The sequence below is a fragment of the Enhydra lutris genome, unplaced genomic scaffold (assembly GCF_002288905.1).
Source record: "Enhydra lutris kenyoni isolate GAN:26980312 unplaced genomic scaffold, ASM228890v2 scaffoldscaffold22, whole genome shotgun sequence".
Classification (NCBI taxonomy): Eukaryota; Metazoa; Chordata; class Mammalia; order Carnivora; family Mustelidae; genus Enhydra; species Enhydra lutris.
The window spans coordinates 8,837,486-8,850,068 of record NW_019154106.1 but is presented as its reverse complement, the minus strand read 5'-3'; the positions used below and the strand labels follow the sequence as shown (position 1 = coordinate 8,850,068).

Genomic DNA, 12,583 nt, shown 5'->3' with positions numbered 1-12,583 from the left:
TTTGCAAGAGACGGCCCTGGCCGGTCAGTTTGATTCTTGATGCTTGGCGCGAAATAAAGCTTTGCTTGACCTTCGCTTTGTATCAGTCTCGTCCTTTTGTCTACAGACCCTTTCAGCCATGACAGTCACATTTACCAAGTTCTTCTACCCGACTCTCGTGTTCATCCTTCCTCCCCAACAGCCTTCATGTACACCCCTGCTTTAAGGACAGGAGACGGGTCCAGAGCGGTGTAACTGCTCAAGCTCGCAGTACCCCAGGCCTGTCCGATGCTTGGCTGGGGCGGGGGGGCCTCCAGGTCGGGAGCCCCGCACTGTCCTTGCGGGGCAGGGAGGGTCGTGTCCAGCCACCCCACGTCCCCGTGGTGGGAGGCCAGCCCACGCCTTACCGATGGCACCGCAGCCGATGGCCAGGCCGTAGCGCCAGAGAGCGGAGCGCAGGTCCAGGCGGCCGCGGTCTGCGGGCTCCGCGTCTGGAGGCAGCGCTCGGGCTGGGGCTCGGGCCAAGGCTGCCACGGCCAGGGAGGCCCAGAAGACGCCCTGGCCGGCGCAGAACAGCCCGAGGATGGCGAAGAAGCGGCCCCGTTCATGCTGGAAGAGCAGGACGTCCCGAGGCGGAGCCGCGTCATGCAGGGGCCGCAGTGGGAGGAACGCGAGTGCGGACAACCGCCTCCCCTGTGCCGCCATGAATCTGCGCAGCGCCGCTTCCGGGGAGGGACTTCCGGCCGACAGCCCCACCCCCGAGCCTAGCAGCCTAGCGCAGGCACCCGGATCGCCCCGCCCTGGCCCCCTACTGTGGGCAGGGGGCGAGGCAAAAACAATGTAGCACACGGGACACAAAATACAACGTCACTCTTTTATCTTAAAAAGTAGGGCTGGTTCTGGGGTTAAGTACACAAAGCACCTAAGTCCTTCGGGGAGTTTAGTGTCAGTTCTACAAAGTAAGCTTTGGCTTCCTGGCACCAGTGAGGCTCAAACTTCCAGAAGTCTTCCAGAAGGCAGGTGAGGAGAGGGATCCAGCGGCCCTTCCTCTTCCGTCACAGTCACGGGGTGGCCTTGGGGCCAGAGAGGCGGAGACAACAGCCACGACAAGAAGACATCAATATCCAAGGGCTATTTTACAAGGGCTTCTTCTGGGGGTAGGTCTATGATCACTTCATAAATGCCACTTCTGGGATCTCACCCTTGGCCTTAGGAAAAAAAAAAAGGTCAATAGAGCCAACCCCTTTCCCCCATCCCCGATGGCTGGCTTGACCCTCTCAAGGCCCAGAGATCCCTGGTCCTTTTCCTGTCAAGTTCCCGAAACTTACCTTGAGATGAGTAAAGGCCTGGGCAGATATGGTATAGTCCCAGTTATTGTCCTGAAGGCACCTGGAGTGGGGGAAAAACAGGCAGCACAATCAGAACCAAAATGCACTCACCCTGCTCACTAAATGCCTCTTCACAATCCTTCCTAGAGAAACACACCCGTGTGTGCCAAAATTACATACATTCTTGCACTGTGTATTACAAATGAAAAGTAAGTAAAAATTCAAATGTCTATCACTGGTCTACCGGATACAAAGGATAAACAGCTGTCAAGGTAATTTTTATAACGATAGGGTAAGACATTCACGGGGTAAGCAAAAAAAATAAGTTGCAGAACCGTAAAATTGTTGCTATGCTGATTTAGACATAGGCCACATTTTTTTTTACAGGCCATATTTATAAATTTTGGCTTTTAAAATATCAGGAGCACTCATTCACTCCACCTCTGCCTCCGTTTACCCCTACTCCTACACATGCCCAGCACTTACTTCTGGGACCACTCAAGGTTCATGCCAGACTGGGTAGAGAACGCCTGCAGCATCTCCTGCTGTTCTGGGGACAGGGTGGGCACTGGGCTGGAGGACGGGGTGGGTGCGGGCATGGCGAAGGCTCTCTGGATCTCGTCAGGGCTGGCATTCCGCACAAACAGCTCGTCGTTTACGATGCACAGCCTTTGGGACAAAAAGCACTTTAGACAGCCGAACAGACAGCCAACCTCAACTTCCCAACATCACTTCTGTTCTCACATTTGACACTTTTATAATACTTGACAGATTCTTTCAATGCCCGCAAAGCTCCCCTCCCCACTCGCGGTCACGTTTTATCATTTGTGCCCCTTCCCACCGAACCCGTGTGTGGGGGCAGATGCCAAACACATTGGAATTACACATTCTTCCCCAACTCAGGGCAGTTCTTATCACCGTGGATCTTCAAGACAGAACAACGAAGTAAGTAGCTTATGCTAGTTTCCCAGTGACAAAACCTGCTCTTTGCTCGACGTGGGGCAGCCAGGATTAAACAGCCAGACAGGCAGTACGGCTCCAGAGCCGAGCTCACGGCCGGGAGAGCCGCCTCCTGATGCCCACTTGCCTTTCTGAAGTTCTGAAAATATCCTGAGGACTTGCTCCCCTTTTGCGTCTCCCACCAGTTTCCACATGCTGGCCACGGATTGGGACTGGGACCCCATGTGATAAGCCCAACTCTTACCCTGAGTTACTGGCAGGAACAGCGACAAACGTCCGGGTGAAGGCTCGCAAAGAATCCCGAGACTTTCCGTCCACTGTAACATCAACAACAACAATGACCCCTCAGAACTAGCTCCACGTTAGGTTTACTAAAAGCTTCTCAATCCTGGTCTTAACTCGATACGACTAAACTGAAGCAGACCAGACAGATGACCACATGCGTACATGGGAGGAGAGGGGAAGAGGCGTGTCAGAGGCCAGGGCGAACCACCACCAGGTAGCCCACCTGGACCCTGTGTCAGTTGCCCCCCGCCACTGACTCCCCAGGGCGGAGCTCTTACTAACTCCCTTCACAAGAAAGAATCTGAAGTCTGCAGATAATGTAAGTTGCCCACACATCCACGGGCTCAAGGCTGGAATGGAAGCCCAGACCTGACCCCAGAGTCTGTGTCCTCCTAATCCTCAGGCTTTTCCCATTTCCCAGACAGGAAAGACAGGTGAAGGGAGGCCTCATGAAGGCGGCTTGGGCGCAGAACAGGAGGAGGTCAGGGACAGAGAGGGAAGGCAGCTTAGAGTGCCACGGAAAAAAATCTCGCTGTGGGAGGCCCACTCTGCAAACTCAGGACCCCAAAGATACTTACCTTCTTTGAAGACCCCGTTGACAGAAAAACACAGCAACGTACTCTGGAAGAGAAAAGGCATCAGTCACCATGCGGACTCCCGGCCAGATCCTGAGGCCCCCAGGCCTCATAAGTGCTCCTTCCTTCAGTTCCGGCTTTTGTGGGAAGAAACAGGTGCTTACCGTCTGTGCGCTTATGTCTACAACAAAGGAGTTGATGTCGTGCTGGGTTTTGGGCAGCTCATTGAGGAAGGCCACGACGTTAAGTCGTGTGTGCTTCAGCAGCCGGAACCGCAGGGCTGTGGGGGAGGAGAACACAAGATCCGGGGCTGCCACATGCTGGCCCTGTGACAGAGTCCCGCCCAGCCCCCTTTCTCATGCTGTTGTGCTCACACCACGCACTTACTTGGGTCTTTGAGCTTCTTCACGTTCCTGCTATCCTTGAAGTACTCGGCCAGGTTGCTTCTAGAGGATTAAGTGGAAAAGGAGGCCCGGGTCAGAGCAGCATGCGCGCCAGCAGGGGCTCGCAGGGGCTCGCGTGCGTGGTCCGGGGCAGGCGGCGGGTGGGGACACTCACCGGGCAGGGTTCTGGGGGGTGAAAGGAATGCTGAGGGAGCAGCAGGCCCCATCGTGGTAGGCATCCAGGAGCCGCTGCCGGTCCCCAGAGTCATACACGGCATAGTACCTGTGCAGAACAGAAGGGGAAGTCTGACTCCCCGGCTGGCTCCCCAGAGCGGGCTGTACTGTGCCCCGCCCACCGCTCCCCAGCCTCAGGGCCTGCGGTATACTTACTGCTGCAGGAAGTGCAGGACCAGACTCTTCAGGGTCTCCGTTCCAAAGTAGCTTCCCTGGAATCACACAGGTATCAGGACCACGTGTCTGATCCTCTCCTCCCAACCCTCGTTCTAACTCTGCCCCTTCCTACCTTGCAGGGCGGTAACATTGTGGGGGCTTCGACATCAAAGGCAATTGGCGGGGGTAACTCATGGCCGTCCTGCAAGAAGTGGAAGTCGGCAGCATGACCAGAGAGAAAAGGCTGGATGAGTAATGAGATGGGTGAACGAGGAATGAGGGCTCAGAGATCAAGTGTCAAGGACATGTGCAGAAGGTCCAGGAGTCCAGAGAGAGGCAACTTTTGTCTACTGGCCTCTTTCTGAAAAGGATCATAGCCTTTGCCAGATTCTCAAAGGGCTCCACGTCTCCAGATTCCTGGTCAAACACACGAGAGGTGAGAGCTTCTGGGTGGGAGAGCTTGTGCTCGTTAGAAAAACCGTAACGGGCCCCCAGGTGGCTCAGTGGATTAAGCGGTTGCCTTCGGCTCAGGTCATGATCCCAGGGTCCTGGGGTTAAGTCCCACATCGGGCTACTCTGTGGGGAGCCTGCTTCTCCCTTCTCCCTCTGCCTGCCACTCCCTTCTCCCTCTGCCTGCCACTCCCACCGCTTATGTGCACGCGCTGTTAAATAAATAAACCAAATATTAAAAAAAAACAAAAAAAGCAAAAGGAAAGAACAAAGAGCTACAGACTTACCAGGCGTAATAACTTGGGAAATCGTTCTCGAATGGCGCTGTCAAAAACGGGACGCAAATGAGTGACACTTCAGAGCCGCCGTGCCTCCTGAGCTGCTCTAGGAGCAAATACTCCAATGCCCAAGGGGCCGCCCACCCCATCCTGCTTGTCCTCTCACTCCTCCCCAGCCTCTGAGCCCCTGGAAAAGAGGCCCCACTCCCCACCTCACCTGGGGCACCCAGGAATGACCGCCTTGAAGGCGGACCCTCTTGCTGCCTGACCCGAGCGCCACGAGCGCAGCACTCCCAGCCCAGGCTTTAAGCCAGGACCTCCTTCCCCACCCTGCCCCCCTTACCTTCCACCTACTCACCTGTGCAGCCCCGGGAGGAGGGAATGGGGTGGGAGCCCAGGGGCTCCGCTGCCTCAACAGGTATCCATCAGTTCTGCCCGGTCTGGCCATGGCCAAGACCAGAACACACCACAGGGATGGCACAGGATGTTGGGGCAGGGAGATGAACAAGGCGGGGTCAGGAGGAGGGGAGGTGAAGGAAGAAGACAGGGAAGGAAAAGAAGAGAAGAGAGAAGGTAGGATGGGGCCAGAGCAAGGGAGAGATGGGGAGATGGAGAGGAGCAGAGAGTAAGAAGAGAGAGAAAGCAAAGCAAAGGCGAAAGAGCTGCAGACGGCAAGGAGGCGTCCCCGAAACAAGGAAGAAAAAGGGAAGGAGACACCCGATACAGCCTTCTCCTTCGGCTGCCCCTTGCCCCGTGGCCCAAGGTACAGACGGGAAACAGCGCTTGCTGCGGCCGGAGGGCACATGCTGTCGGCCAGGTCTCGGTCTGGTACCTGGGTCCCGATCTCAGCTGGGCGTGGGAAGCGAAGCAGCCGTGGGGGCAGGAGACCTCCCTCAGAAGGGGTGAGGGTTCAGGCCCCTGCAAAGTTGGGGGGGTGAGGGTCTGCGCCCCACCTCTGTTGGCCCCCAAGTTCTCTCCTGATGGCCCCTCTGCGACTGTGCCTGTCTTAGGTTGTTCCTTCCCTGAGGAATCTTACCCGTCTCTGGCTAACCAGCCATCCTCCGGGGCCAAGCAGGGTGACGTGAGGTGTGCGAGGGCGGGGCAGCGCCCCCCAAGAGGGTCAGTGCTCTGTCTCCTCGGTAGCCTATGCCCCCGTGGCCTCCACGCCCAGCGCCTGCCTTGGGCTTCCCTCGCCGGCTGGCGGGGCCCTGGCTCTGGTCACATGGCTTGGGGAACCCAGGTTTCTTCTCCAGGGAGGGCCCAGCTCACAGCTCCGGGCAAGAGAGACAGAGTGCATGGCACCAGCTCCGAGGAGGCCTCAACCTCAGCACGAGGGGGAAAGCCCAGGCAACCGCCTTGGGCAGGTGGACCATGAGAAGAGTCCCTCTTGGCAAAATGACAAGAGGGTCCAGCACCAGACAAAGAAGGGAAGGCCCATCAACAGGAAGTCCCCGGAGGGAGGCCATTCTCGGCCCAGGGATACCAGGCTCTTGGCACAAGGCAGCTCCACGTATGGGACATGTACGCAAGACACCCCCAGGTCACAGTAGAAAGTGGGAGATGCCCTTCCTGGAACAGCAGGGTGGGGAGACTCTAGAAAAGGCTGTGTTCGGGAAGAGGAAAGACCACAGAACAGCAAACAGGTAGTCAGGGGAGAAGGAAGGGAAGGAGACCTTGGGGTCAAGCTGGGACACACGGACAGACGAAGGGAGGAGCACGTGATCCTCCCAAAGGACACTTGGTTCCAGCTCAGGGCTGCACATCTCCTGCAGACGGGCACTGGTCAGGGTATATTAGCTCAGCCTCCCGGGGGGTGAAGGTCCCCAGGAGGGGAGACAGAGGCTACAACTGACCTGATGTAGGTAGACTGGTCTCGGAAGGTGTCGCACAGTGGGTTTCCGTCGAGCCACAGCTCTTCCAGCTTCAGCCCTTTTATCTTGTCCAACTCCCTCTCAGACTTCAACTGCGGAGAGCGGGGGAGAAAACAGCAGGCAGGAGACCCTGATAAGGAGAGCCAGCGAGACCCCCAGCCCCGAATGTCCCTCCCCAAGCGTCTGGAGCCTCCTGCCGTCAGCCGGCGAGCCCTCTCCTCTGCTCACCCCACCCATGACACAACCAGGCTCTCAGGTCTCACCTCATTCCCGGAGAGGTTGAGGATCTTCAGGCTGGGTGCTTTCTGCACAAGGCTGGACATGTCATCCAGCCTGTACAGCCTGTTGTTGCTCAAGTTCAAGGACAAAAGCTGTGGGCAGGGAAAAGTTGAGAGGAAGCTCCACTGACAAAGGATTCAGAGACACACCTGCCTCCCAACCCCATCCTACCTACCCCACCCGGCTTCCTCCTGTCTCAAAACCCGACAAAGGCCTCACCTCAGGGATGTTCTCCTCGATGATTCGCAGCGTAGCCGCCATGCAGCTCCTGCGGTTCAGGACAACATCGATGTTCTGGGCTACCAAGTCTTCAGGAAGCAGAAAGGAAGGAAAGGCAAGTCTGAGAGGGCTTTCCCAGGTTGGAGTTCGTACCAAACCACTCAGACCTTCCCCGCCTGACAGATCCCCCTCTGCCTCCACCTCCCTGAGGATGACTGCTACCGGCCCTACCTGGGTCTGAACGGAGCCCCTTGAGGTCAAGCGCTTGCTGGGAGCCATCATATCGTTTGCTCATGATTAGCTGCAGGACAAGGAAAAGGGGCTGGGGGTCACTTGTGCTGTGTGGAGGGCTGGGGATGGGTGAAGTGGGAGGACCAGAGTGGAAACGCGTGAAGGGAGCCTGCCTCACCTTTAGCTGCTCGACCTGCTCTGGCTTCAGTTCGTTCTGTACCGAATGGGGAGGGGCAGAGGAGTTGATGATGATCGATATCTGGAGGTGAGATGGGGAGGGCAGGGTGAATTCCAGAAAGGCCTGAGCTGGGGAGGGAGGGAATTCCTGGCCAAGACCAACCACCAGGCAGGCCAGGCCCTTTATACATACCCTTCGGTTTTCCTGATCCACAATCTTATAGTTGACGGCCTTCAATGCAGAGGCAGTACTGGCATCCTCAACAAAAAACTGGGCCCGTGTGTTTTCATAGTGAAACTGCACGAAGAGGAAACAGGAACGTGTGAGACTTGGAGCCCAGGGTCCCCCCCAGTCCAGCTGGCCCCTCGCCTTCCTTGGTGTCCCGCCAGCCACGAAGGCCTAATCTCACTCACCTCAATGGGGGTGAAAGGGACATTGCACTTGCTCTGAATCACGCTCAGGAGCCACGACTTATCGTACTTTCTGCCATAGGGAATCTAGAGGACAGAGAAAAGGGTACAACATGTAACGCAGGCTGACTGGCAGACCCACCCAGTGCTCCTTTCGTACCTGCCAACTTTCCCAAGATTTCCTGAAGAAAGGGCCAGTTAAAAGTTTTTTACTCAAGTCAGACACAGACTGCTTACTCTCCTTTCTGTCCATTTAAACTTAGTATTTCTCAAGAAAATAAAACTTTTTGGGTCTAACAGGTCCAAGACATGATTTAGACCTGGCCCACCCCTCAGGGGCCTTAAGAGACCCCAAACCCCACATTCGCCTTGAGACACATGGAGACATTCAGAGCAGTTCCTCCACTTGCCAACGAGTTAATCATGTTTTCCTTTAGACGATGTCCCCATCCCCCCACCCCCATCTTGCTTGTCACTTCTATTCCTTTCCTGAACCTGCTCTTAGGTGTTCTAGGAGAAAGGATGGACTACTGACTGTGGAGAAAACAACGGAGAAGATTGACTTTGTCATGTGAAAAGTAAAGACCTTCACTCGGAGCCCAGCCCCCCTCTCCCTTGCAGCATCTACTTCCCCAGACACTCACTGTAATCTTTTTTTTTTTTTAGAGGGGGGAGGTGCAGAGGGCAAGAGAGAGAATCTCAAGCTGGCTCCACACCCAGCACGGAGACCATGACACAGGACTCAATCTCGGGACCTTGAGATCATGACCTGAGCCGAAATCAGGGGTGGCTTAACCCACTGAGCCACCCAGGCACCCAGACACTCACTGTAATCTTAAACCAGTTTCTTGAGGTCCCATCCTGGCTGGTGCCAGCTCCTCCTCTCTCTGGAAGAGTTCTGTCTCTCCGCACAGTAACATGAATGCGATCTCGATCGTGCCAACTGTCACCTCGACGGTTGGGTCGGGAAGGATAGGGGTTGCTGTGGGAAAGCAGAGAATAAAATGTCCACAAACACTAGGAATGTCTTCTCAAAGGCTTCCCACACTGTTGTCAGGATTGCGGTTAAGACTGTTCAAGCATTAACCTGGCCCTGGCATCTCTCACTTTTAGAGATGGGAAGAGAAATGGTGTGGGCAGCAGAGAGCCAGATAAGTGGGTCACTAAAATCAAACCAGATCAACTGGTCACTTACTGTCGTATTCGGGGAACATCTTGGGCATCACTCATTGCCACATCTCTGTCATCTTCCTCCAGGCGGGAAGATCGAATGCCAGACCCTCCTCTTCCAGACCTACGGTTCCCCTCACCATACTTCCACCGGAAAGGACCCCGGCCTTTCTTTCTTCTTTGAGGGAAACTAACGCGGTCATCGTGCTCTGGGGTTAAAAACAACATCGATTAGAAAACACGTTGCTGGTCCAGCTACCCTGCTGTGGTGATCACAGCATCCAGCAGCCTGTGTTATCGAATGACATATACACCAACTACGAGCCCACTTCCACACAAACTTCTGTCTGTTGAGAGACAGAACCCTCTCTGTGGCTTGGCAGCATGGGGGAAACATTACTGGAAGACAGTGTAGAGCTTTAGAAAAACGAGTCAGAAACTGGAACCTAGAGAAGAAGCACGATGTGGAAGTGTGAGAAGAACGTGGACTCGGTGTGGAACTGGAAAGTCACATGAAATCTGCTTGCTCTTGGCCTCCCAAATTTATTACACCCCTCTCAAAATCTGGATGGTGACCCCTCTTACATCTCTTAAAACCAATCAATCATAATGATTACATCAGCTTTTAGTAAACATGCTTCCTTCCTTTGTCTACAGAGTACAAATGTCGTATGGTTACAAATATAATCAATTTAAGGGCTTCTTTAAAACTTTTTTTTTTGGGGGGCACCTGGGTGGCTCAGTGGGTTAAAGCCTCTGCCTTCGGCTCAGGCCCTGATCCCAGGGTCCTGGGATCGAGCCCCGCATCGGGCTCTCTGCTCAGTGGAGAGCCTGCTTCCCGCTCTCTCTCTGCCTCCCTCTCTGCCTACTTGTGCTCTCTGTCTGTCAAATAAATAAATAAAATCTTAAAAAAAAAAACAAACTTTTTTTTTTGGCTTCTTTAAAATTCTTGTTCTCAAACTGCCACACTGAAGTTTTGGGAGTGAGCTCTTTATTTCCTTGGCCAGAAATGCTTAAAAAAAAATTTTTTTTATTAGAGAGAGAGAGTGCGCGCAAGTGAGCGCATGCACAAGTAGGTAGGGTGGAGGTGGGGTGGTGGAGAGGGAGAAGCTATCTCCCCACTGAGCAGAGATCCCAACACTGGTCTCTATCTCAGGACCCTGGGATCATGACCTGAGTCAAAGGCAGACGCTGAACCAACTGAGCCACCCAAGCTCCCCCCAGAAATACTTTTTTAACTGGAGACAACTCTTAAGATTCAGATTCTAGTGGCAACTAGGGAGCTTAGCCAAGGGTCCTTCACTGCTCTCCAGGAACAGGACCCTCTCAATGCTGGTGTAGGAATGGCTTCTCAAAAAAAAGGTCCATGAGGGATGCCTGGGTGGCTCAGTCAATTAAACGGCTGCCTTCAGGTCAGTTCATGATCCCAGAGTCCTGGGATGGAGCCCCTCATCGGGGTCCCCACTCAGCAGGGCCTGCTTCTCCCTCTCCCTGATGCTCCTCTGCCTACATGTGTTCTCTATCTCTCTCAAATAAATAAAATCTTAAAAAAAAGAAAAAAAGAATCGACAACTCCCAAGAAGGTGTGCCTCATGCCTAGCAGGCTGCAAACAATGAACCTTAAGAAATGACTACAGAAAGGAAAAAACCAAACAAACACATGAATAGCAGACAAGGCTAATATTCACCGACAACTTTATCCAGGGCCAGGCACTAGGCTCCAGGCGCTTGATACGAACGATCTCATTTAACACACACAAGGGCAAACTTAGGAAGTAACTACAGTCGCTACCTTCTTAGGGAGATAGAAAGATGAGGCCTGGGAGTGGAATTCACTCAAGCTTGGTGAAGACAACTCAGGACTCAAACCTCAGCTGTCATGTGCTCCTAACCACTTCTCTGGCCTGAAACCCTGCGCAGTGTTCGGACTAGCACAGCGAGTTGGTGTGGAGGTTTAAAATATTAAAGCCAAAGCCAAGGCCACGGGGAGGCGGGGCAAGAGACTGGACGCGGTGGAAAAGAGGACACAGGTAGCCGATGAGCACGGCACTGACTCACATTAAAAGGAAGAGTCTGGCCGCCAAACTGAACTGACAGGCATCAACCATCCACAAAGTTCAAAGGAATCTCGCCGCCCCATTGCCGGGCCGCCGTCCGCTCCGAGCCCAAGCTCCTCGCAACGCCAGGATTCCCGCGTCAAATCGCCGCGCTCCCAGCCTCGAGTGCGGCCAGGCCCCCGGGTGGCCTCGCCCCCGGCCCGCGCCGCCGCCGTCCCCCGCGGACGCCCGGCCTCTCGCGGCCTCCCGCCCCGGGGTTGCGGCCTAGGCCGGCGCCGCCCACCGGGGGCCCCAGATCGCCTCGCTCCCCGCCCCTGAGGCCAGCACTGACCGTTGTAGGACTTCCCCTCGTCCGCCATGGCACAGTGAGAAAGCAGGGTCGGCTCAGGCGCGGGCCACAACGCCGCCAAACGACCGAACACCCACAAGCGCCCCGGCCGAAGCGCTCCTACGCCCGGCGCCACCGCATTTATTCTGCGAACTGCGTCGCGCGCCGCCGACGTCCCCCTGTGGTGGGCGGTGCCGCCGGAGGAGCGCAGCCGCCTGCGCGTGCGCACTCGGCGGGCAGCCGCGCTGGGGGCGGGGTCGGCCGATCCGCGTCCCGCCGGAGCCCTGCGCTCACCCGGCCACCCCCGGGGTTGGACCAGGCCTGCCCCGCTGCCTGCTTTCTTCGGTCCGTCGCTACGCCAGCACCTCCGGGCTATCGCTGGAGCAAAGAGCAAGCTGCTGCAGCCCAGGTCTCTTGAGAGGAACAGGAAAGGGGGTCGCAGGAAGGGCTGCCGAGGAAGGGGAGCCCTGGGCTTTGGAGCGGTAGTGATGGTTCGGAGACCCCTAGCGGTGTACAGCCAGTATTGAAGTCTCAGCCCAGCCCTTTGCCAGCAGCCCACAGAAACCATGCTTTCCTCGTCTATAAAATGGATTATCAGGCAACAGAAAACTAGAACGTAAACTCCAAGAGAGCTGGGACCTTGACTAATTCGTGGCTTTTCTTCCTCCAGCTTCTGGCTTAGTACCCTGCCTGGCATGTACCAAGAACTCAACAAACACTTGTGAAATAAAATGAATTTCCGATCTATGCGTCCTCCCCAAGAAGAGTTGCCAAGTCAAATGAATCGACCATTTTTCCAGCTTTGGCAACCGACTGTCTTCACAACCTCTCCACCCACCACCCACCACCGAGGTGCTGTGCGAGAACTAAGCTTGCGTCAGTTGGGCACTGAGAATGCAAGACCACCTGCTGAGCGGAAACCAGGGAGAGAGGAAATAGTACAATGCCTGGGCTAGAAAAGGCCGAGTTCTCCTAGACTGCCCCCACGCACCTCCCCAAAGTTCTAGGGCCAGCTCTCAGGAGTACGGTGTGGTTCTCTCTGTAGCTTGAACCTCCTTTGGGGTGTGTGAGCCATGGGGGTACCCCAGGAACCTCAGAATGATGTGGTGGTGGCTCCTGGCCACGGAGTGTATTAACTTCCCTGGCGGGGCAGGAGGGGATTGTTCCGGGCAGGTTTCTCCTCCACTCTCCTGTGACTGGCTTGGATTTGGT

General features: G+C 55.4%; 3 protein-coding genes across 3 annotated transcripts in view; all 3 read right to left on the bottom strand.

The window, feature by feature from the left end:
- LOC111150215 (transmembrane protein 223) overlaps positions 1 to 702 on the bottom strand; it is an 11,571-nt gene extending 10,869 nt beyond the window's left edge. Inside the window, exon 1 of the mRNA XM_022507635.1 lies at positions 387 to 702. Coding sequence (XP_022363343.1) covers positions 387 to 684 — 298 coding nt within the window. The 5' untranslated portion in view covers positions 685 to 702. The remainder of the gene's footprint in view (positions 1 to 386) is intronic.
- Positions 703 to 839: 137 nt separating this feature from the next.
- LOC111150213 (nuclear RNA export factor 1) lies at positions 840 to 5,195 on the bottom strand. The gene is made up of 11 exons (XM_022507633.1): positions 4,638 to 5,195; positions 4,034 to 4,102; positions 3,901 to 3,956; positions 3,686 to 3,793; positions 3,515 to 3,573; positions 3,292 to 3,407; positions 3,131 to 3,173; positions 2,512 to 2,584; positions 1,794 to 1,976; positions 1,308 to 1,368; positions 840 to 1,187 (listed from the first exon to the last, which is right to left on the bottom strand). Exons 2-11 carry the CDS (start codon positions 4,049 to 4,051, stop codon positions 1,149 to 1,151), a joined length of 756 nt encoding a protein of 251 aa, XP_022363341.1. The 5' UTR covers positions 4,052 to 4,102; positions 4,638 to 5,195; the 3' UTR covers positions 840 to 1,148.
- A 1,009-nt stretch (positions 5,196 to 6,204) lies between these two features.
- LOC111150211 (nuclear RNA export factor 1) lies at positions 6,205 to 11,558 on the bottom strand. Its single transcript, XM_022507627.1, has 10 exons — positions 11,375 to 11,558; positions 9,012 to 9,195; positions 8,645 to 8,798; positions 7,820 to 7,903; positions 7,599 to 7,703; positions 7,407 to 7,487; positions 7,229 to 7,298; positions 6,998 to 7,086; positions 6,763 to 6,870; positions 6,205 to 6,591 (listed from the first exon to the last, which is right to left on the bottom strand). The coding sequence occupies exons 1-10, from the start codon at positions 11,400 to 11,402 to the stop codon at positions 6,427 to 6,429; spliced, it is 1,068 nt and encodes a 355-aa protein (XP_022363335.1). The 5' UTR covers positions 11,403 to 11,558; the 3' UTR covers positions 6,205 to 6,426.
- Between the last annotated feature and the right edge of the window lie 1,025 nt (positions 11,559 to 12,583).